We start from the raw sequence: 26,685 nt of genomic DNA, 5'->3' as shown, positions 1-26,685 counted from the left end.
TAAATTGAAACCTTATTTATTCATTTATTATAAATATAAAATGTAATACATTACTAATCATTTTAATCATATTTATGATATGCATTATAGAATTTAATAAAAAAGTTTTAAAGATCTACAATCATATCTTTAGAATATTTATACTAGATGAGTTTTATTTAGATTATTTGTGTTTTTTTTTGTATTTTATGGAATGGTCTTTGGTCTTTTTTTTCTTCAAATGTACATAATAATTAGTTGTTATTACTTGTCAATCCATTAGGACGGACCATATTATAATAATTAATATATATATCTAAATTTAGTCAATTATAAAATACTTTAGGCAAAAACAGAGATAATTAAATAATCACATAAAAACAAAATTAGGTTAGAATTCAAACAAAATTGTGAAAAGGATAAACATTTAAATTATAAAGAAAATTAAAATTGGTATCTTATTTTTTGGCAGTTTATTTTAGATTCATTGTAAAATTAAAATCGGCACATTATGGTTTAATTTAACATATTTCAAAACAAAATAACCATAGGCATTTTTGATTGTTATATTTAAGTAGATGTGCATATTAAAAAAAATATTTTTGTAGATTAAAGTTTTAAGTTTTAATTCTTAACAAAATAAAGCAAATTTGTTAAAGTAACAAAACTCAAAAATAAAATAAAGCAATGAATATATAGAAAAAAAGATAAACAATCATATGATGCTAATAATCAGAAATCGGCAGATTACTTTATAGTTAGCCGAATGAGTTAATCATAAAGCTATGCTCATAAGTTCACATTGTCTTTGGCATTTTCCAATCACAAAATAGATTTAATTGAGGAATGAAAAATTCCATCAAATCCTATTTTTTCTAAATTAAGAAAAAGTTTATAACAGTCTTTTGAAAACTTGCTGCTTTTTATATTAAGTATATAAACAAATCATCTAAAATGATTATGATTTTGATATTAATAAGGATTTAAATAGAATTTTCCATTTATTTTAATAAAAAGTAGTAAAGATAACTTTTTTTACTATTTGTTGTTAAAATATTTATCCTCAAATTTTGTCTTATTTATACACTATACATATTTCTTATATACCTATATAAATACCAAAGAAATTCCTTTTACTAAATAAGATATAATAATTTTAAATCTTTTTTAGAAAAAAGTTTTTATTAAATTGTTATAATATAATATAGATCGACCAAAGTTTAAATTTGAAATATATCTTATAATAATAATAATAATAAATTTGTCAGCTAAACCTAGGACAGATAAATAATTGGAATGGTGCAGATAAAGGTGGACAGAGGTGCCATATGCTTAGTCACTTTCAAAATAAGTAGAGTTCGAAAAAATAGTTAAATCAAAAGTTTGGGAATTTCAGTGAAAAAAACCTTATTTCTATTGCTTTCTTTACCTCAAATGTATTCTTTTTTGGGTTTCAATGATTTTAAAAGGTCTTAGTAAGATTTAATCTTTCAATATCAGGCCAAAATCAAATAATTATCTTGATCGAATAAAAAATATGAAATATATTTGACAGAACTAAAAAGCATTAATTTTACATAAGTTATAAATATAATTCATTTTAAAACACTTGCGTGACAAAAAGCATATTGACCTTACCACCTTTAATTAAGATCACAGATATTTGAAAGATTTAAAACTCCAGAGTAGGTTAATTAAAATATATAAGAATTCTAAGTGAACCAACAAAGATAAAATCAGAATATTCTTTATTGACTCAAAAAAAGAGGAAAGTAAAAAATTATACATTGTACAATTTTCTTTCTCAGCTTTAAATCTATTTTCATATCCCTTTTAATATTTATTAGGAAAAAAATACCTATATAATCTATATATAGACTTTATAAAAAGGATATAATGTGAAAAGCTAATCAGAAAATTATTAATACTATATAAAGCATAATATATCTTTTTACAGTTTTGGTCATTTTAAAAAGAAAATTATTTTTACATCTTATAATTACAAGTTTTTTTTTTAATTTTTTGTTCCCAAGTAATTTTTATTTGATTTTGTACCTAGTAAGTTTTTTTAAATTCAATATAAATACCACAATTTAGAATATTTCTGTTAAAATCTATTAATATTAAAAAAAAAATTAAGTAATATAATATGAAATTTTAGTTATAACCTATACATGTGAGATTTATAAAATAAAAAAGTGACACCATGTAATTCAGTTTTTCAAAAATTGAAAACGATAATTTCTTAGTCAGGATGAAGGCTGAATTGTCAGAAATTTTATCAAATATAAAAAAAAACCATTTTTGTTCTTAGATAGATAGCAATATGTTATCAGAAAGAATGATTTGTATTTTAATTAATCATAAACTCACATTGCATCTAAAATGAAAAAAAGTTGCCTTAAACTTTAAAACAAAACAAAAATAGATGGTAATGATAAAATCTGGATGATTTTCAATATTTACGTAAGAGTGAAAGTAGACTTTTGAAACATCTCTGGGGCTGATTGGTTTGGGATAAAGGATATTGGAGTATGGTGGGAGAGAGGGGATATCAGAAATGAGAGATTTTTAGTTAAGAAATGAGAATAAGAGAAGAATAAAGTTAAGTTGAAGAAAAGGATTGTCTTAAAATGTTGAGGGGGGGATGGGAGAAAAAAGAAAACCAATCCTGACCCTTCATTCACTGACTGGAAAAACTTTTTCATTACTAAATTTATTCTATCTGATTGAGTAAACTTTTTCTTTTATTCTTTCAATATACCTATTATTAATATTTCTTTTAATTTCATCATTTTTCTATTTATAATAACTTTATGGTTGTGTTATAAAGAGACACATGCCATGTGGCATGCCAAAATAACTGCTTTATCATTTTCACAGTTAAAATGAACACAGGAGATATTGAGCTGATTTAATTGTTATTAATTAATTATATTTATTACTTCTATATTATATTTACAAGTTGTTCAGGCATCTGGAGACTGTGGACTCTGCAGGAGATGTGGCTGTGGCTCCAGGCAGCTACCAGCTCACACGTAAGGCATATTTTCATTTTTTTTTGCAAGATTTTTTACTGGCAATTTTTTGAATTTTATTTCTCTCGCCCAGCCAAGACAGACCAATTATCAGAATTCACCAAATCAGAATTTATAACAATGAATTAAAATGGCTGCCAATCAAGATAGGGGGGGAGATTTTTGAGTATTTTGTTTAGATTGTGGCTGTGCCATGTAAAATGCATAATTATTTATTAATTCTAACAAATCTAGATTATCACTGGACATGGCTGGCTCAGTCTTTGCAGAAATATACGCATAACCTCCAACAATTGTAAAATATCTCTAATCGTAACTCATCATAATAACCGGGCACTGTAAACATTGGTTCATTTGTAACTCTATGAAGGTATAGATTTTTATACAATATATATTTATATACATGTATGCACGCACACACACAAATGTTTACATACGCGCGTGTGCGCACAAACAAATGCATCCCGGCCACCCTGGACACTGTTGCCAGCCACAGTGATTATCATCTGTTGGTGGCCAGTGTTGCCAGGGCTATCACCAGTAGAGTGTGGGCAAATGTTGTGGCAGTTGAGATGTCGGCACTGGAGTGGCCTATGTACGGCGGGTAGTCGTACATTTTCTTCCATATTGTTGGCGCTAACCTGTTCACAATGAAAGAAACCAATAAGTTGAAATAAAGTTTAGGATTTTAAACTAAATTTGATATCTGTATTGAATTTTTTACAATAAAGCTGAGTTTGTATTTCTGATTGTAAAGTAAGCATGTTAAAGGTGGTTGGGTAAACAAATTTTGGAAGAAAAGCCTCCTAAATTTCAAAAGTGGATACTACCCCCCATCCCAAATTAATTTTACCCTCAATTTGGAGGGGGAAGAGGGGATGGTTTTTGTTATCTAAAGTTATTGATTTGGGTGATTGTCTTAACCTTAAAACATAATTTTTGGAAAAATTAAAACAAATAAGTAACAAATTGTTTATTGTTTTCTTTCCTATATGATGTTTGAGGAATAACACTAATATTGAGTAGAGGAGAATAGGTGTCAGATTCCATAAACCCATGAACAACGATCTGAAAATAAAGGAGTAATTACAAATTAATTTATACATTATTTACAAACAATACATTACTATGCAACTTTGTCAAATACACCCTATTTATTCCTGCCCCTCCTACTGGGTGAACAAACTGACCAATAAATGAAATCCATGTTAATAATATCCACGTGTATGCATCCATTTATTTTATTTACCATTTTATTGTTTGTTGATTCTGTCACTTAATTATCCTGCTTTAGGAAAGAAATGTCAAACCTCCATTTTTTTTTAGTTTTTTTTAGTAAAAAAAACAAGGATAAAAACATCCATTGAGAAGGAAGCACAAGAACATTATAGATGGACACATGCTCAAAGTTAATTAATCATGGATCAGATATTTATTGGTCATAATATACCAGGGGAAAATAAGGATTAAATAGACATTAAATAATCACGAAACTATACATATTAATATATAAAAATCTACTAGCCGACCAAGTAAGCTGTTCGAAGAACTACGCTTCCTCCAATTAGTAATAAACTATGAGAAGTTTCACCCTAAAATAAAAACACAGACAGACAAACATTCTGTCACTTTTATTCAAGTATTCATAATTTAGATGTAAAATCTATATTTTAAAGAATACTTGTACTCGAACTATTCAATAAATTAAGCTTTGCTTGATAAAGTGTTGCTGCCTTTACAATTTTCTATTCAAAATAAGAAGGCAACACTCAAAATTTATATATAAACATAAATATAATAAGGATAACAACATCCATAAATGCAAAGCGATGAAATAAACGGTAAAACAAACAAACCAAAACACTTTTAGAGTTTCAGAACTTAATAAACAGAATACTAATTAAAAGTGTAAAGAAAATTGTAAAACTTGTTATTTTGTTACAAAATTGTGCAAATATAGGATTCTGTTTAAGGACATACTTACATTTTAGGACATTCTGATAACGATTATGAACATAAAAAGTTTGGAATTTATAGGACAATTCTAACATGCCTAAATTTACGATAAGAGCTACCCTTTACGAACGGACGGACCGCACCAAATTGTAGAAAATCTTTACTATTAATAAATACATAAGCTATTTCCACCAAATTTTACAATTACCATATTCAAAAATTATTCAGAGAATTTTGTTAGCTCGGGTGCAGAGCTTTCTTAAGCGAAAAATCCTATATAGTTATTATTTACTACATAAAACCCTGTTTATTTAATAATTATCCTTTATTAAAAGTATGAGTATCTCTATGTGTCTATGTGTCTGTAATAAAGGTACTAAGAAAGAGAAGGAATGTCTGATTAAGCCAATAGGAGAATCGCATCGGTACATACATTTAATTTCATTGGTTGAAATTTTGTACACATCTTGTTACGAATGCATGTTTTTTTTCATTTCATACATAGATAAAAGTCAGCTGTAAACAGTATATTTTCTTAGTAGAAAGCTTTGCGGAATCAGAATTAATTGCCCAAAAATTTCGTTTAAATTTGAAATCTTCGAAACGAGGTGGATTCTTTAAAAAAAAAGTTAGGCTGGCTACTCGCTGGTGAGGCAAAATTATTTTTGTGAAAAATCCTCCAAAATCGAATAAAAAAATTACAAAAATTAAATAAATCGTAAAAAGGTTATTAAAATATGATTTTGTTTAATTTTTGTAGATTTTTAATGTGCTCTTGGATGATTTTTCACAAAAATAATTTTGCCTCACTATCGAGTAGCGAGTCTATATTTTTTTAAAGAATCCACATCAGCTTGAGTCGAAAGTAAACAATACTTTTGTCTGCTAGAAATGTTCCTTCTTAGATTTGACGAAAAAAGGGTTCAGAATATGCTTCTATTCTTCTATTTCTATTGTGTCTGTCTGTCTGTCTGTTGTAAGGAATCTAATTATAGGTCCATATTTAAGGAGAGTGTACTTCAAACAGCCCTAGAAATAAATATAACCCCAGAATTTTATTTTTACATTTTTTTCCTTGGCGCAGCTGGTGTTAACTAAAAGATATTATTTTTCACTGTACGCAAAGTAGTGTTATGTAGGGTGGGAGGGGATATTGGAAAATTTGTTACACTAGTCCCCAAAGTTTTATAAATTTTTTTTTTATTCCTTGGGTGAACAATTTTGGGGGCTTTAATTAAATTTTTATTTGTTGGTTCAAGAAGCTAAGTGTCCAAACGTTTTAACCACTAATTATTAATATCTATAGAGTTTATCGGCCATTGTCTTATCCCTTCAGATCCCTGAGTTTAAAGAGCCCAACTTTATGTAGAGGGGTACCGCACCAACGCATAATAGAATCCATATTATTTTACCAAGAAATCAATCCAAAAGTTTGAAGTTTCGCCAGCGTTCAAGAGAATATTTTACTTTTCTTTACCAGGAAATTGCAGCAAATGAGGATTAATAATTGTACTTTATTTGATAGCATAAGTTTTAAGCTTGATTTTAGAAAATCTACTCTACAAGTAGTAGAGTATGTTTCAGTCAAAGATGATTAAGATAAAGAGCAATTTAAAGAGGGAGGGAAAATTACCATAACTAGATTCTCCAAAATATTTTTATAACCTATTTTCTGCCAATGGTAGCTCAAAATCCTATAAACTAATGTAATGCACAGGGATCTAAAGGGATAAGATAATGGCTGATAAATTGATGTACATCCTCAATGATAATACGTTTAGACACATAACTAAATAAACCAACGCATTAAAATTCAATAAAAGTCCCCAAGGTTGTTAAGCCAAGGAATAAGAAAGACTTTGGGGGCTAGTTTAATAAACAGTCAACTTGTTTTTAATGTAACTAAAGAGAAGTGGATAAAAAGGGAAGAAATGAGGGAAGGAGATTGTGAGAAAATTTTCACTTATAATTGTTTGTTAGAATAACATTTCCTTTCCCTTGTATACAATAAGAATATAAATATTGTATATTTATATAAAATTGTAGCTTGGGAATTTAAGCATATGATAATAATTTCTTTACATTTCATACAATTACAGAATAATATTCAAACTACTCTCTCACAAAAAACTTAAATATACAGTATGACCCTCGAAAAAGTATTTTTTAGCATCTGCAGCCCTTATTTCTTAATGAATTATTAAAAAATGTATATGTCCTTGTTCTCTATAGATTTCCACATAAGTAGATATAAAAATTTTAATTTTACCTCCATTAACACCGGAGATTTTTAGAGCTAAAGTTTTGAAAAAGTGACTGAGAAAAAGAATTTTTTTTTAAATCTCATAATTTTTGGATGGTTATATTATGTTTTTTTCTACTACTGAATGAATTGATTATTTGCAAATTTTAGGTTATTTATTTACCCTTATTTATGAAAAGGATTAATTATGACAGTTGCTCCGCCCCCTTTTTCTGATATCTCAATCATTTAATAGGGGTTAATTAAGTTTTTTAGACTAAAAAATCATTATGTTCTAATTTTTCTTTATAACTTTTTTGTTATTAAAGTTAGGATTATGAAACAAAAAAATTTCCTGCTATTTTCATAAAGATTTATTTGGTTTTTTAATCTAAAACAAATTTGCCTAATAAGTAAGTTTTTCAAAATATCATTAAACTAAAAAGACTCAAAAATATGTGTAAAAAAAATGCTATTTACTCAAAGCCTAAATTTTTTATTTTATTTTTGTATAAAGTTTCTGCTAGTAACAAAAATAAAAGAACTTCTACCTTAATTTTGCTAAAAAAGTCGTTTCATGTTAAAAGTTACTTTTTCCTCAGTCACTTTTTCAAACTTTAGCTCTAAAAATCTCCGGTGTTAATGGAGGTAAAAAAGATATTTTTATATCTACTTATGTGGAAATCTATAGAGAACAAGGACATATGCATTTTTTAAAATAATTCATTGAGAAATAAGGGCTGCAGATGCTAAAAAATACTTTTTCGAGGGTCATACTATAATTTGAGTTTTTCTTATAAAATTTGAGGGCTCTAACACAAAATGCCTGTTAAGCAATGATTATTTAAAAAAATAAAAATAAGGGTAGTTTTAAGAATGTAAATTTTAGAATTAGAGTGGGGGGGGGGAGAGATTATCAGGTTTTTGATACATTTTGTCATATCTTTAAAGAAAGAGTTTTTATTGTAAATCTTAAATCAAGCTTTCAATAACTTATAAGTGAAATATGCATTGTATAATTTTATTAGAAGCATATCTAATCAAAAAAATATGTGTAGTTTTACGTCTGTCTAAGATTCTTTGTTAGTATATGATGTTATTTTTAGATAACAGAACCAATTATAATAGATTAGTTTGCTTATTATATCTGCCCTACATTTGGGCATGATAAAAAGGCTAAGGTTAACCTTATGGATCTAAAAGTTAAAGTTTCAAAAACAAGCAGTTGATAAATCTTGGGGGATAAAACAATGGACGATAAATTGATAAATATCCCCAATGATGATAACCCAATTGTTTCCCATTTGCTAGTTTTAACCAACAAGTAAAAGTAATCAAAGTTTTTGTAAAAGAGAGTTATTATAAAAGTTTAGGTACCGATTACCTTATCATTTTCGAAGGTCATGGCTTGTCCCGCTTCTATCCGCTTGAAAGGTCCATGCTTCCCATAGTACATCTAAAAAAATACATTTAGCTATTAATTTTTCTCTTTATAAAAGTTACAAGATGTTTGTCTGATGTCTGTCTGTTGCTTAGAATCTCGCTTACCGGCTGGACCGACTTGGTTCTCCTTTAAATTGAAGAATAGATCAAGGTAAAAGTTATTTCTCGCATCGTATTACAAACGGCTTTCCGCGGATATAAAATGTACAATTATAAGAATAAAACCAGTTTTTTTAGCCCCGAGATGCCGAAGGCACGAGCTAAAAAAACTGGTTTTATTCTTATAATTGTACATTGGCATCTCGGGGCTAAAAAAACTGGTTTTATTCTTATAATTGTACATTTTTATATTCGTAGAAAACTGGTTATAATACGGTGCTAGACATAGTTTTTCGTATGGATAAGAACCGGTTCCTATCCACCGGATTCGAATGAATACAAGAAAGTTTTTCATTCTATTTTGGGGGATGGTACAACCACCCTCCCAAGATATATCAACCCTTGAAAAATATATTTTCCGCCATTAAAAACTAACATAAAATAGGTAGGGCCGATTTCCTCTCACTAAAAGAAAATGACCCTAGAGGCCTCTAGGAGCGTATTCGCTAGTACATCTAAATGTACAATTTACATACAAGTGAGAACATCTTAAGTACCCCAATGAAATATGATATAGTGTACATTTAAGTGGTCCTTTGAAATCAATCCCAAAGTAAGATAATATCTCTGTTTGATTAAAACCTCAAATCTCATTATTTAGGATAGTTTGATCATTGATATTTAGTGAATATTATAATTAAATGTTTTATAATAGGCACTAGCGGCTATGTGGGGCATAGCCGCTAGTGCCTCTAGAGGCCTCTAGTGGCAATTTACATGTTTTATTTTATTTTTTTTTATTTCATATCTATGATATGTTTTAGTCTCTACGTAAAACCAAAAATATTTTAAAAATCAACTTTTTGTGATTTCTCTTGGGAGGGTGGTGGTACTCTGTCCTAAACTATCAGCCTCGGATATATAAACACAGCAAAGTCGCTACAAAAGGTCGGAAAGCAATTTGCTACCAGACGAAGAAGGTCCCCACCACTTGAGCCAGGTAGTTGTCTGGGTTATACATCTATACTTGTACATTTATTGTTGAGGACAAGTATATGCTTAAGATTTTAAGAAGTATATACTAAGTAATGATTATATAATGACTGCCATAGTAACTGACGGATGGACAAACGGACATATCTTGTTTACCTGGTTGAACCAGTAGTCTGAGGAGCTGAACCTTCCCTCATTGTAAACCATCCCCAAGGCAAGGTAGCTGGAATGCACCGCCAGGTTGAACGGCACGCTCCACATCACAATTAATCTTAAATAATTAGGCTTTTAGTAAAATAAGAGTTTTTAAATTAATAGTTTAATTCATTTTGTATTAGGGACTCTTGTTTACTAACAGCCATGAAATTGTCATGTATATAATTTTTTTAGCGAGGTTACTTTATATTAAGTCAGTCCGACTTTTTATCACTTTAAAATCTATTACAATACAGTCATTATGCGGCTTCTCTCTGTTTCCTGAAAAGCTAACTAATTACGGTTAGGATACCTTTTTCCCAAATCTATTTCTCCTCAATGACAAAGTATAATCAAGAATATGGTGGGAGTCCTATCCCTGATTCCTGTTTGTGGCTCACCTGAGTTTAAGACCATCTATTTGCCAGGATATTGTACCACACGTACCTGTAGCAGTACCATACTGAAATATAGATAGATAGATAGATAGATAGATAGATAGATAGATAGATAGATAGATAGATAGATAGATAGATAGATAGATAGATAGATAGATAGCTAGATAGATAGATAGATAGATAGATAGATAGATAGATAGATAGATAGATAGATAGATAGATAGATAGATAGATAGATAGATAGATAGATAGATAGATAGATAGATAGATAGATAGATAGATAGATAGATAGATAGATAGACAGATAGATAGATAGATAGATAGATAGATAGATAGATAGATAGAAATGTCATCTTGTATTGATTCTCTCTAATTCTAATTCCTACCAGTTATATTTATCTATAATATCAAATTATTTCTCAGAAATATTTTTAACGCTTTTCCTTTTCTTTTCTTCAAAACTTTTTAATTTTGATATTTTTATAAGTTCTGTTCTATAATATAGAACTAGCCTACTTCTGAACCGCTAAAGGTCTACATTTGAGGGTAGCTTGAAATGTCCTACCAGCAATTAAGATAACAAGGATGACAACATCCATAAAAGTAGAGTGTCAGAACTGAATAAGCAAAATATAAATGCATGAGTCTAAGCAAAGCTGCATAAATAGAGGATAATGTTTACAAATTGATTATAGACATGATTTGCTTCAAACATTAATCCTTGTTGTCAGAAAGGTTAAAATCTACATGTTTATATTCTGGTAACGATCATAGAGTTAAGCTTTCTAAATCGTTATAGTAATTGCCGTGCAAAGGACAATTCAAACATGTCTAAATCAAAAAGAGCTAACCGTTACATACAGACGTACGAACGGACCGACCCTATTTATAAAATAGCTTCGATTTAAAAAGAAGTATTTTTAAATAAATATAAAAAAAAATTATTTATTTATCTTTAAAATTTCTCTAATACAGATATAGGTTAGAACATTTCTGGAAAAATATTTTATTTTGAAACTGGGTCAACTTTAACCCTCCTATTATCGTCAATATGTCTTATAGGGCTTGCCTATGCCTTATCTAAAATTAAGGAATTTATTTTAAAAGTTTTCATAAGTGAGGAATATGCCAGGAAGGAAGAGAAACATTGGGCTGTTTATTACACCAGTCTCCAAAGTCAACCTTGGGAACTTTTATTCTATTTTTTTATTTTTATTAGTTGGTTCATTTAGTTGAGTGTCTAAACGTTTCAACCACATTAGATCACATAAAATTTGTTGTTAAAAAAATAAAAAATCAACATGTTTAAAATGGACGTACGAACATTCTAGCAATGATTACAGAGTTGCTACGCTTTTTAAATTGTACCTAACTACTACAGGAATCACCATGCAAAGTTTGAAATCGATAGGACAATTATAGCATGCCTTAACCAACGAAAAAACTATCCGTTTCAGACGTACGGATGGATGTGTATGGACAGACCGATCCTTCGCTTTTGAAAAGAAATTAAATAGTGGGCAATAGAGCCTTACTTCCAGAAAAAAAGAAAATTTTGTGGGTACATTTGTAGAAATTTGTATTGACAAGTTTTGTTGTCAAGTTTAGAACAGAAATTGTATTGGTTAAGACATCCTACCACTTAAAGACATTGGCGTCCACACATTTCCACCAATGATTTTGTAAATAAATATTTTACTATGGACCAAAATTAGGCTTATATTAGGTTAGACTAGGTTTGGAAGGGGTAGAACCCTGAAGAGATGCACCCTGTAGGGAATGGTTCTTTGAATGGACGGACGGACGGGCATCTTCCCTTTTTTCCCCTTATTTTATTTTTCAGAACACTGTGTCCTATACATTGTATATATATACTAGCGGCCTCGCCCCTAGCCTCTATGGGCTTTGCCCCAAGAGGTTTGATCAACCTATTTTAGTGTTATTTAGATTTAGAAAGAAAAAGTATAAAAAAATTATGGAGGGGGATATTCCCTGAAGAGTAGAGCCCAATCGGTTCATTGGTTACTGAGATCTTAAGCTTCAGACAGACAGACAAAGAGACAAACAGACAGACAGACAGACATCGTACTACTTTGTATTATAGATATGAATAAATAACAAACTCCAGATCTGGATCTTTAAATGTGTAGCCGTCGCCGTAGCTATAGGTACAGCCACTAAAATGATAGCGATCTTTAAATCAAAATTATACATTAATACGGCTACGACTACGGCCACGATAACGGCCACAACTACGGCCACAGCTACGGCTACGGCAACTGCTACACATTTAAAGATCCAGCTGAGAAAACCTTACATAAATAGTTAAGTTTAATGAACGAACGGAAAAACAAACAGACAGACAAACTTTTTGCGGATCATCGTTTTAGATGTCTCAAATATCAATCAAATGACGAAAAATCACTAAACAAATGTTTTGAATTGGCGAAAAAAGTGAAAATAAGATGCCATTTTTTTCAAAAATAGTACATTTTGAAAATCTTAATTGTATCTTGAACGTGGGAACACCATGTTGGCAAGTTTATCAAATGTAAAAGAAGAAAATTTTGGGGATTCGAGAAATTTTATTGAGGGGGAGATTTTGCGGGGGGGGGGGGAGGGGGAAATACTAACAATTCTATTTGATGGACTTTTAGGGATGTGACGGAAGAATAATTATTTGCATTCATCCTCTTATAATATAAAGTAGTACGTTTCTTTTGTCTTAAGCTAGAGACCTCAGATATTAATGGTCGGTATTAGTTGTACTTTTCATGACAGCTTATTTATTGTCGTAGGCTAGTTTTAGGCTATTTTTTTCTGACCTCTACCATCCTTCCTTCCCTATAGGCTAACGTTGAAGCAACTAGTATTATATAGAGTAAGTTTTTGCCTAAGGCCTAATAATTTAATATAACCGTTTGTATTACATTTTTTGGGAAACTTCTTATAGTCTTAAAATGGCTTTAACGTTTTTAAATACAATGAATCTCTATATGGTTTTAAGCTACATTAATAGATTTGATATTTTTCGTATTAATCTTCGAATATAAAAAGCCCCTAGATGCAGCTTCTAATTGAAAATAAGCTTAAATTTTAATTTAATTTCAAAATTTTTAACATGAGCAATGAAAATCTTTCTAAATTTTCATTGTACATAAAGTATCATATTAAAATGCCTACAACTTTTTGGCTATTAAAGTTGAAGGCTTCAAATTTAGGGTATTGGATTTACTTGTGGCAGTTTTTTCAGCAGTTAGATCGGTGTATTTCTTGCATGGTCCCTTTAATAGTTAGAGTAGGGGAAATGCCTTGGACCGCAACAGGTGCAAACATGCACAGTTAGAACTTCTAAGACAATGGTCATGCAATAAAAGGGTATCCATATCCTTATACTAAAGTAACAGGATGTCTGTTTGTTTGTGTGTTTGTTACTAAAGTAACAGGATGTCTGTTTGTCTGTGTGTTTGTACTGAAGGATCTCACTAACCACTGAACAGATCGGGTTTTCCTTAACAGGGAAGATTCTCATAGGTCCTGGAAAGGTTTATAACTATTTTGGGGGAGGGTACCACCACCCTCCCAAGAGAAATCACCCCTAGAAAAAAATTACCCCTTCCCAAAAAAAGTCTTGAACCATAAACCAATTATTTCTCTAATTAAATATTAAAAAAAAACATTCAAAGTGCCACTAGAGGCCTCTAGGGGCGTATCCGCTAGTAGGATATAAAGGACGTATATCCATATAACCATACACAGCATTAAGCAAGGTTTGGATTAGAGATACACGAAAATAAGGATATCTGAGACTAACGTAAAACCTGGATTAACTCCAGAGGACGGGATACACCATTAGGTGTTATTTTTTATGTATAAAGTGCAGGATTAAGCGACTAAACATACTACTGACAACCAACCCTTTGATCATACGTCCATTGTCTGAGTAGTGGAAACTGTGCATAGTAATAAGTTGTGCCTGTTTTTGGCGTCAAGTAATTCCTCCTACTTTAAATATTTATGTCGCGCATCTTACAAATGTATGATACAAAATTAAATACTTTAGTTGTATGAAATATCTGTAAGAACTCTAATAAAGACACATACAAACTCTTTTAAAGAGGGCAGAAAGAGTTTAAAAGTAAGATAGAGATTGAGAAAGAGAGGTTAATGAGACAGAGAGAGAGAGAGGGGGGGGGGGAAGAGTCCAGTGGAACTAATTTTAGTTGACGTTTACTTTAATCTTTTATAACCTTCCCCCTTTCAACTATTTCTACACTTTCTTCTATATTCTATAAATAAGCTTGTCTGTATGTCCACCCGTCTGTCTTGATCGTTAGTCTATAACAAGTGTATCTATGTAATATCTACAGCATCTACACAGTATCTCTTTTTAAGAAGATTTTTTTACTGTATAACAGTTTATGGCTCTTTTTTTGTCTACAATTAGATGGTTGCTGTAGCTGCGCTACTTATGACCATATTTATCCTTGCTATAATTATTAAACTAATAATGAATTTTCTAAAAAAACAGATTTAGTATTGATGGATATACAGACAACTACCTGCAACCCCCCCCCCCCCCCGTTTTCGTCTGCTAGCAAATTGTTTTCTGCTACTTGGCTGTGTTGTTAATAGTCCCGCCACTGTTGCTTGATTTTCAAAAAAACAATTCATAGTCAGCACAAGGTCCTTGGGATGGGGATGAAAGGTAATTTAACTCCTCCCCGTCTAGTGTTTTACTCTAATGTTTAAAAAGTTGGTTCCCTTCCTTTGATTATAGAAGTGCTTGTGTTAGTTTTTATCCCCTCTAGGGAAAAGACAAAACACTCTTGAACTTTCTCTCCCCCTTAATGTCAATTTTGTTCTTTTTTAAAGCGAAGCTTTTCTATAAATAGGATCGGTCCGTCCGTCCGTACGTCCGTCACAGAGAGTTAGCTCTTTTCGTTAATTTAAACAGGTTAGAATTGTCCTATTGATTCCAAAATTTGCATGATGATTCCTATAGTAGTTAGGTACAATTAAGAAAGCGTAGCAACTCTATAAACAATACCAGAATGTCCGTACGTCCATTTTAAACATGTCGATTTTTAACTTTTTTGACAACAAATTTGTGTATGTTAAAATTATCCGATTCTTCTGATTTTTTAAAAATTGATTCCTATTACAACAAGGTACAATGTTATAAGCGAAGCATCTCTATAAACAAGTCCCAAAAATGTAAGTATGTCCTTAAACAGTATCATCTATTTATGCAGTTTCGCAACAAATTTTCTTAAAATATTGTTTGTACTAATGCATTAATATTCTGCTAATTCAGTTCTGACAATCTACAAGTGTTAATGTTCGTTTGTCCTTCCATTTCAGAGCTTCGCTTTTATGAATGTTGTCATCCTTGTTTTCTCTTTCTTTTTGGTCATTTTACTTCCTTCTTTTGGAGAATGAATCACATTGTACATCTTTGAGTAAATTAACATTTTAAGGGCTCCCATCAAAGATAACTAGCTGAATCTTAATGTTTTCTCTTTACCCTGGAAAACTACTCTAAAACTTACTTTGCCTGTACAACAAATAATTTCCTTTACTAGGCTGCTATACGTGATAGAATTATTTAATTAATTGGGAGTATTTCTTAGAAATCTTATCCATTTCTTTTCATTAACATTATATTTTTAAAATCTTTTTCTTACTCTTTCTCTCTCTAACCCCCCCCCCCCTTTCCCTCTTTTTCTTTCTCCCCCACCCCGCATCCTCTTTCTCTCTATCTCTCTTTTGTTCCACCTCATTTGATATTTCAGTATAAATTTTAAAGTTTAGTTGAGTTTGTAAAAGTTTTTATGATACATCTCTGAAGAAGGATTAGAGGCGAACTTTTTAATCTTCTTAACGTTTTGGTTTCAGTGATTAATAGTTGATCAAGTGGTAATATTTAGATATATAGATATATAGATTATTAAAGATAGATTATAGATATATTCTCAATAAATCGTAACTTTACTGAGTGTCTAAAAAAATCAGCCATAAGACGTCATAAAAATGAGGGATTATTTATGACGTCACATGGATGATATTTTGGATACTTTGTAAAGTTCCCAACATATCAGTAAGTCAGTCAATAGTACATAATACAATACTATTGGCTTCGCCCCTAGCATCTAGGGGCTTTGCCACAAGAGGTAATTAAAAAAAATAAGTACCTCTGGTGCTGCGCCCACTACTTTTAAATTAACTGCCTAAAAAAATGGGGAAGGATTTTTTTTTTTTTTGGGGGGGGGGTTAAAAATAGCCCTTAAACCACCATAGGATCAGTAGGTATATTTCCTGAAAAGTAGAATCCAAATGGTTCAGTGGTTACCAAGATCTTTAAAAAAAACCAAAGGACGAAAACAGTAAAAGTGTCTGACTATGACGTCAGAAAAATTAACAATTAACCAATGAGAGGCCGCTATATATTTTACCACAGTGAATACTGGCTTCTTATTGGTTAATTGTTAATTTTTTCTGACGTCATAGTCAAACACTTTTACTGTTTTCCCAAAGGACCATACAAATGACAAGAAATCTTTGTTTTAAATTTTGAATAGGTGGAAGAAGTAAATACTTTATTCCTTTTTACTAAAAGGCATAAACAATGAAATTTTATTTGGTAGTCTGAATAAAAAGTATATCATTTCAGAACTTAAAGACAGACGTACCCTAATTAAAGATTAGATTCGCTACTACAAAAAATGACAGCTTACCGTTTTGTACGCCTCCATGACCTCTCTTGTGGCAGGAAATACAACGGGGGCGGGGTACAGGTCGCTTATGTAACCACAGTGGCTTTGTACCTGGATAGATATATAGTTAGATAGCTAGATAGATAAATAGTTAGACAGTTAGATAGATAGTTATAATATGTATAATGTATATATACATAGATATATAGTTAGATAGATAGACGTATAGATAGATAAACAGTTACAGAGATTATAGATACACAGTTAGATAGTTAGATAGATGTAGAAAGATAGATCTACGGATATTTAGTTAGACAATTAGATACATAGGTAAAATTACAGGTCGCTTATGTAACCCCAGAGACTTTTTAAGTGTATATATAGATAGAAAGATAGGCAGTTAGTTAGATAGATAGATGTAAGATATATGGTTTGATAGATTATATACTAGAATAGGAAGTTTGATAACAGATAAAATTACAATAATGGCTTTGAACCTGGACATATTGATAGATAGTAGTCATTTAAATGCATAGATAGTTAGAAAGATATCTATTTAGGTATATGTTAGAAAGATTATTTAGGCTGATATTTAAAGTACAAAATAGGTCACATACATAACTACAATGGCTTTGTTCCTTGATAAAAGATCACACTTGGTTCATGTTTGGTCAAAACTTTACAATGTAACTTAGATCATGTTCAAAACATCATTCACCATTAACTAAATTTAAAAGATTAAAACTGGATGGGAAACAATCACAGTAAAGTTTATAATCAATAAATTAAGTTTAGAAATAATGATCTGCTCAAATCCTAAAGGGTTATTTTCTTTTTGGGTTTATAATTTTATGATGTACTATGTATAATGTGTATTAGCCTCTAAAAATTGCCTGGCCTTGCCTATCATATTCAAATTTTATTTAAATTTATTCAACTTCCAACAAAAACATTTATAAAAGAATGTTAAAAATGACTATTTGTGATAGTCAGTGTATTTCAAGTCAGAGCCATAAATATAAACTTAAATATAAATATATTGTAGAGTGTAGTATTGTCAAAGAATACTAAATGAGACAAATAGATAGGTACATTATCAATCACCTACAAGTAAGTTAGATCAGCTAAATATTTTCTTATATGGGAGTTTAAACATGGGATATAGAAGCAAATATTAAGACTCTAGGGGGCTAGGTGTCGCTTCGGGTACTAGACCTCTCTCCACTAACCTTGGAACATACATACAATACTTATGATTGCGCCTGTTTTAGACCAAGGCATTCATCCCACTCTAACTATTTACGTTGCGCATCTGACATAGTAGCAGTGGGAACCATTTTTAATGTCTTTAGTAGACTATATAAGTTTTAAGGAATTTTAATTAATATAATAGATTTGAAATCTGCATAAAATTTAAGGGTTTTTTATTAAATTCGTTTTTTAATTAATTCTTTATTTAATGGTGCAAATACGATTTTGGTTAATTTATTTTGACCAATAGGAAAACTAGATTGAAACCTACCCGCGCTCTAATTGGTTGAATGATATACGACACTTAAGCTTCTCCAATCAGAGCGCAGATAGTTTTCAATCCACCAATCACAGATGTCAAAAGTAATTAACTTAAATCGTATTTGCGCCTTTAAATAAAGAATTATATAAAAAACGAATTTTATAAAAAAACCCTTAAAATTTCATGCAGATTTCAAAACTATTATATTAATTAAAATTCCTTCAAACTTATATAGTCTAGTCTTTAGTTATGACGCAATGCCAGACTGAGATTCGAACCTATCACCTTCCCGATGACGAGCGACTGCACTACATGTTGAGCCACGGTCGCTGGTTTAGAAGCAAATATTACCAACTTGTATGGAATAAGCAACTACTTATATGTAATATACTTGTAATTTGTCAATTAAGTCCAACATAAAATCTAGCCTAAAACCTACTAATGGCAAACTCATAGCTTTTCAGAAAACATTGAAGCAAATAGACTGAACATTTATACGTTGGTTTCAAATACAAACATGCAATCTATTACTTTAGTGAATAGAATAATTATGTACAGAACACATATCTATAATACAAAGTAGCTTGATGTATGTCCATCCATTAAGATCTTGATAACCTCTAAACCGATTGGATTCTACTTTTCAGGGTTTATACCTATTGGTCCTGTGGTGGTTTCAAGCTGTTTTCTTGGAGGGTTGGTCACCTCCAACCCCCCTCCCCCAAAAAATTAAAAATCCCCCCCATTTATTTTTGTTTATGGGGAAGTTAGTTCACATAAAACTGCTGGCACCACCAGTAGTACTTAATTTTTTTTTAATTTTAAATTTTTTTTTAATTACCTCTTGGGGCAAAGGCTAGGGGCAAAGATGCTAGTCATTTAAAAAGAATTACTTCCATTTCAGATTTATAGAGAATGTACTAAAAAGTTGCAAAATGAAATTCAACTTGCATATATTACATTTAAAGTATGTTCATTTTAAGAGAAAACAACAATAAGTGTTCTTTGTAGCATTTATCTATGATATACACTTCCAATGACATTGAAAAGATATTGGATCTTCTGAAATCTTGTTTTTCCTATTCACTTTCATCTCACTCAGGATAAATGGGCATGTGTAAGGGAGATAGATAAAAAAAAAGAAAAATTGAAAGTAGTTTAAATTGAGAAAAAGAAGTAGATATTAGCATTGTATATTTATTTAACTTTATTGTTTAAAATAAAATGAAAAATAATTGAAAAAAATAAGTGGAATATAAAATTTAATTATATTTGTTTGTCCTTCCAAATTTTAGTCTTATATACATCTGGGGAAGGTAAAAATCTCAACTAACACAGGATTAGACTACAAAAATTTTCCTTTGATCATAGTTTAGATTTGTTTCCCTGATTACATAAATCAAGCTATTAACACTATATGTAAAAATTGTAATAGGTACCCTTAAACTTGGATACAAGTAATAAAAAAAGATCAGAAAAGAAAATTTAGAAAGAACTAAGAATTATATAAAATATTTTATTGAACATGATAATTGATTCCAATATTTCTCTTTCAAATGAGAAATATTAGAATATTATTGGAGTTTTAAAATGAATATTTTAAACCTTTGTGTCTTCCAATTGTGAATTTGTGTGTTTGTTATACAGTTTAGAATGTTTGAAGTTGGTTACAGAAAGAAAATCAGCAAATATTAGGAAAATAGAACTAAATTGTGAAGAGAAACTAAATTTTGAAATAGAGATCTAATGATGAATTGGTAAAACAAATTTATTATAACATTTTAACTATAAGTACACATAATGAATTTAATTAAATTTTTCAATATATTACCATGAACGATCAGTTCTCAAATAAGACCTGTGTGGGTTAATTGATTGTGTTACATTGCAATTCAAATGAAGAGTATGTTTAAGTTGATGTCAGGAACTGTACCTGAAGCATTGCTGAGCCTCCAAGAGGTCATCATGACCCGTGAGGGTTATTTCAGTTTAAAAATATAATGTGTGTGGAAAATCTAAGCTGTGCTCAAAAAAAATGAAATTGGAAAGTATGATGTAAAAGTATGTATGTGTTTGTTTGTTATGGTGTATGTGAGTGAGTGTAAGAGTAAGTCCATATCAGTACCCAGTGATGAAAGGCTGCCAAGCAAATATAACAAAATTCAATTGTGGACAATTTCCAAATTGGTGTCTATTACTCATACACACACACAAAGAGAAAGATAGAGAGAGAGAGTGAGAAAGAATTTGAGAAAGAGAGATATGGAAAGATGAAAAGAAAGGAGTGCTTTGAACACATATCTAAAGAAGAAAATATAGTATATATGAGTGATTTTAGAGGTTAATTTAGAGTAACCATCTGTTGTTCACTCTAAAATCATCTAGATGAAAATTCAAAAAAAAATAAGGTTTAATTGTTGGTTTGTTCCTCTTATATTTATGATAAACAATACCGAGCATTGTCTAGATTTCTTTCTGTAACATCATTGGACAATTCTTTGGAATTGATATTGTTTGTTTTAATCAAAATATGTAATTGTTTAGCTATATTAGATATTTTATTCTTCTTTAAAGTGTTGAACAGTCTAAACTTTGTCTATTGTGTCTGTAATATATGATGTTGAATACAACAAGATAGATGAGTAAGTTTCAAGAGTAAGTTAGTCAAAAATAACATAAAAGAAGATTCAAAAGAAAAAATTATAGGGGTAGAAGGTACATATATCAGAAACAAGATAAAAATTAAAGAAGAACATAATAACCATTTGTTTGTAAGATCTTTTAAATAGCAATAATAATCTGTACTCTTTAGATTTTTAGATTTTTCATTAAATAATTTTTTTATTCTTATTTTTTGAAAAAGTAATTTTGATATGCACTAATTTGAGGTCAATTTATCTAAAAGTTGTATTTTGTTATGTACAGCTTTGTCCTTGGGTATATTTAGCCAGCACTGAATTGGTTTATAAAGATCAGAGAGAAGGTGAGAGTGTATCCTACCTACTCTCTCTCACTCTCCAACCCTTGACAAATTTAGGTTGTTTTGGAAAATAAAGGAAATATAATATTTTGATGTGGTAGGTACAATTACATAATCCAGTCGTATAATGCCATCTTTTTGTAAAGAATATTTGCATGACATGAATCTACACCACTTTGATTATTTTAAATGATTTTTATACATTCATTAATGCAACAATTGACAATCTATTGCGATTTTCAAATTTTGCTTTTCATATTAATTCTGTCTTTTTCATCAAAGAAGTTGTATCAACTTTTTTTTTTATAGCTAGCCGGTTCTTTTAGTAAGTAGTAGATGTAAAATTTTTCATAGAATTCAAATATGCAATCGGTTTTTTTGTAGACCTCTTATTTTTTAAGTAATTTAAGTTTTTAAAAAAAATAATTAAGTCGGTTTTAAGGTACTAAAACGCAACAAAATAAAAGAAGAAAATGGTCAGTAAGAACAAAAATAGTAAGATCTTTAATTTGACACCTTACTTTTAAAATTCTGTTGAGTAATTATTGAAAAAATCTATTTTTTTAACCTCGGTATAATAAAAACTTTAGACCTAAATATTTTCTCAAACAGACATAAAAAACATGGGTTCATATATACCATTAGAATCAGAAAAATATTACGAATCCATTGTAAGCAAAATTGAAAAAAATTAAAAAATTAAAAAATTACAGAAATGGCCAATTATTTTTTTTGTTCAGACAACACTATTGTCTTCGCTTTTTTACCCCCTCTTTACCCCCTCTTTACCCCCTTCCCATTTTTATACTCAATTGAAGAATTAAGACGTTGCCTGTACAACATAATATGATATTTTCATATAATTCCTTTTATTGTAGTTTATATACTATATTGTAAACTTTATTTTTCAATTTTGCTTACAATGGATTCGTAATATTTTTCTGATTCTAATGGTATATATGAACCCATATTTTTTTATTTGTGAAATAATAAAATTAAGTTCAAAGTTTTTATTCTCGTGGGTTTAAAAAAATCGATTTTTTCAATAATTACCTGACAGAATTGAAAAAGTAAGGTGTCAAATTAAAGATCTTACTATTTTTGTTCATAATGACCATTTTCTTTCTTTTTTTTGTTGCATTTTAGTACCTTAAAATCGACTTAATTTTTTTTTTAAACTTAAATTACTTAAAAAATAAGAGGTCTACAAAAAAACCGATTGCATATCTGAATTCTATGAAAAATTTTACATCTACTACTTACTAAAAGAACCGGCTAGCTATAAAAAAAATAGTTGATACACCTTCTTTACCAATTATTATTTTCATATTTGTACCTCACAATCAAGCAAATTAGACATTCAAGAATAATAAAGTTTTGAAAAAAAATCTATGTAAGCAAATTTATCTTGTCCTTCAAAATTATTTAGTTTAATAACATAAAGCTTTTTTATTTATCTTTGAATGAGCTTCAAACAAAGCTAATTTATTTCAAATTATGGCAAGTTAAAGTAACATAGTTACTTACATTTCATATTGAATGTAAGTAATTTCAGCAAATGGAGGTAAGCTTTTTTATTTATATTTTGCTATCAATATTGGTTTGACCACAATCATTTTTAGCAGTATTGTGCAATCACCACAACCATTTGTGAGTTAACGAAGCATCTAACTGAGGTCAAGGTATTTGAGGACATTTCTAAAGGGCATCATTCTATGTAAAGTAACATAAGAATCTGTTTATTCCATACTAAATGTTTACCTGTGATGTCATATATTATATACATGTCTGAAAATCTCTGTTGGTAAGGTTAGAAAATGGTACACAAAAAGTATTCATTAATCATTCTAATACAATTTTATCTATGGCATTATCCGAATTCTTATAATGAGAAAAAGTAGGCATCTATTTCCTTCTTTTTGCTTGTTACTATTTCGTCTTTTTTGTCATTATTATTAGTTGTTGTAATATGTTATTTCCTATAAACTTAAATAATCGCTTATATGTTTTTTTGTCTGAATCTTAGAATTTCAATATCTATTGAACTGATTTTATTTGAAGCTCCATATAGGTCCCAGAATTTAGGCAATTTTTTTCCTCCTTTGAAATCAGATCTTCCTAGATACTAGGGGCGAATAATAAGCTTTGTGATGATTCTGTTCAGGTTTTAGGCTATTTTTTTGGTTAGGTAAATCCAAAGGGCAATTACATTATGCTATTTATAAATAAATACCGACTTTATATCATAAATTTTTAGAAAAATTGAAAATATAAAGCATGATATAAAAAATTATAAAAAGCCATTGTTTCTGTATATTATGCTTATCTTATTGTGAGAAAACAAAAGTCTTATTAACAGGAATAGAGATGATTCTTCCTAAATATATATAGCAAAGTACTTTCTGTTCTTTTGTAGGGACTCGGAGGTGTTTCTATTTCCGACGCTTTTGGATAATGGGGATAAGTTGCAGTTCACGGTAAAATGCATCATTCCCTGTGCATCATTAAGCCTTGGCCAATCCATATTTTTAAAGACCTTCTTATGTCACTTAATACGGTGTGCGAGCATGTCATGTACGTTCAGTCATTTGGCAGTTACAAACCTTTAAAATTCATAGATTTTTGAAGATAATCGTTACCAGGATCCCAATTTTTTGTTGGAATACTTGTATTTGATTTGTGGTTGTGTATGTTAGTGTAGTATATATATATATAAGAAGATAAATAGTAACAGCAAAGCACTTTAGGGTTGCCGTGGATAATTGCTTGGAAAAACATTGAAGTGAAAGAATAGAGGGGACATGAGTTACACTTAACAACACATGACTGGGAGCCTGTTCCAAATTTGTATGTGGTCTTTGAAATATTTAAGTCCATCCTCGGGTTAGGTACCTTGTGTCGACTTTTAAATAGGTCTTTGAATATCAGCCAATAACGTATAAAGGTATAAACACAGCTATGCCACTACAAAAGAGCAGAAAGCAATTTACTAGCAGACAAAAAGGTACCTATTATTTGGGCCAGGTAGTTGTCAGGAAAATTGACCCTACTGGTTTGAAAAATCTTTGAAACGCAGGGATAGAACAAGGAAAGATAAATAAATAGATTTGAAGAAGTACATGAAGAAATTGGAAAATATAAATCAATAGCGCTTAACTTAGGCTACGCTCCTTTATTCCCACTCCCACAATAATAAGCAGTAATATTCCCTTAAAAATTAGTCATATTCTTGAATTCCTGAGCTACAAAAGAAAAAAATAAATAGTTATAAAAATATTTGTGGTTATAATACATTTTTAAAACTTTAAGTATTACCTCTAATCTGAAAAATATATAAATATAATTGTGCTGCGCTATCCAATATTTGTATCAACCCTGCGGGGCGCCTATTGAGACTTGGAGGAATGATGTCTTGTAAATCTCAAGGGTGTAATAAATTAAATGAACTCACTAAAGGCTTTAGAATTAGGGCTGGGATATACAATGTGGAAAAGAAATGTTAGAGAAAGGCTGCTATTAATTTTATGTTTTTTTATTATTCGTGGAAAATTGTCTGTAATACGATGCTCTACATGATTTTTTAGTATAGCTGAGAACTGGTTCTAATCAAGCAGATATTAATCGGTTTTGAAGCCATACTGGAAAATAAAATAGCAGGCCTTAAAAAGTTAAAATGATGTTTTGTTAGCTATTTATAGCCTTTGTCTTGAAAAAAGTACATATATACAAAGATTATTTGCATTAATTTAGCTGTGTTAGCAACTAATTATATACTTTTTGTATCTTTTTTAAAGTTAGAAGGTTTTTTTAAATTCGAATATTTTGCTAAATTATCAAGTTATTTTTCTAGTTTTATTTACTATAGCTCCGGAACTAGCAGCTTACCAAAATGGATATTGAAAAAAGATTATTGGTAATTTAGCTTGCCAACATGGACATCATTTATTGGTCAGTTCTTTCATCCAGTAGGAGGGGAGGGGATGTGGTAAAAGAGGTGGATCTGGATACCATTATTTTAGTCAGCTGCAATCATCACTTTATCAGAGTACATGAAAAACGGGTACAACATCAATGTAATATTAGTTATCTTTCGCATCGTATTATAAACAGCTTTCCGCGGATATGAAATGTACAATTATAAGATTGAAACCAAAGCCCCGAGATGTCAAAGGCACGGCTAAAAAAATGGTTTTAACTATATGATCGTACATTTTTACATTCGTAGAAAACTGGATATAATAAGATGCTAGACATGGTTCTTTCGTATGGATGAGAACCGGTGCTAATCCACCGGATATTAATCGGTTTCAAGTGAATACAAGAATATATCTTACCAATGGATCTGAAAGAAGCCATGTGGTCCAATTTTCTATATTCAATATGCACCTGAAAAAAAAGTTTAGATGAAACAATTGTTTTAACCGAAACCCCTTCCTGCTTAATTAAAAATTATAAACAATAATGTAGAAATATGTTTTTTTCGGCATTGGGTTCTACATTGAAGTGCCTAAACCTGCCAAGACCTAACCCTGCGGGCTAAACAAAAGTAACCTAACCTGACCTAGAGTAAAAGAAAATTACACAAAAAAACTAACTACACCACTATTTTTTAAAATTATATTAAAGATAAGGCGGGAGGGGGGTGGGTTCAGTACTCGACAAAGCGCTTTAAGGCAAACCACCTAATAAACTGCTTTTTTGACAGCTTCTCTGTGGTTAGTTTGGCGGCTTTTCAGCCTTTTTGCGGCTGTCTGGCGGTTTCGCTGCTTCTTACCTAACAGAATGAGGACTTTCGTCGTATCTGAGTTCGAACAAACTAGTTCCGTTCAACGATAGACCATCCTCCACTAACGTTCTATTCGATAATCTAGACAGATAAAATTGTATTAATTGAATAGCACAGATATAATAAAAATTGGACTGTCTGTCATCTGTCCATGAAAACTTTATATCAAGAAGATAAATTCATTCACTAGCATAATGAATGGAGGTAAGGGGGCTCAGGGCTAAGTTGACCCTTCACTTTAAATTTTTGTAGGGGGGGGGGGGGGGGTCTGAAATTTTTTCCAGGTGGTATTTCTCTTAAGATGGTGTAGGTACCACTCCTGGACATCCTGTTATGCTAAGCATATT

General features: G+C 30.3%; 1 protein-coding gene across 1 annotated transcript in view; it reads right to left on the bottom strand.

The window, feature by feature from the left end:
• Positions 1-26,685, bottom strand: part of LOC145333805 (conoporin-Cn1-like) — a 29,652-nt gene continuing 2,967 nt past the window's right edge. Inside the window, exons 5-12 of the mRNA XM_080179044.1 lie at positions 26,327-26,419; positions 25,887-25,938; positions 17,081-17,170; positions 10,347-10,408; positions 9,907-10,021; positions 8,600-8,671; positions 4,008-4,085; positions 1-3,660 (exon numbers count right to left, since the gene is read on the bottom strand). Of these exons, the coding sequence (XP_080035170.1) occupies positions 3,520-3,660; positions 4,008-4,085; positions 8,600-8,671; positions 9,907-10,021; positions 10,347-10,408; positions 17,081-17,170; positions 25,887-25,938; positions 26,327-26,419 (703 nt within the window). The 3' untranslated portion in view covers positions 1-3,519. The remainder of the gene's footprint in view (positions 3,661-4,007; positions 4,086-8,599; positions 8,672-9,906; positions 10,022-10,346; positions 10,409-17,080; positions 17,171-25,886; positions 25,939-26,326; positions 26,420-26,685) is intronic.

Source organism: Acartia tonsa, chromosome 12, assembly GCF_053477335.1.
Source record: "Acartia tonsa isolate MP-2025a chromosome 12, ASM5347733v1, whole genome shotgun sequence".
NCBI classification, from domain to species: domain Eukaryota; kingdom Metazoa; phylum Arthropoda; class Copepoda; order Calanoida; family Acartiidae; genus Acartia; species Acartia tonsa.
This window is presented reverse-complemented; position numbering and strand designations above follow the sequence as displayed.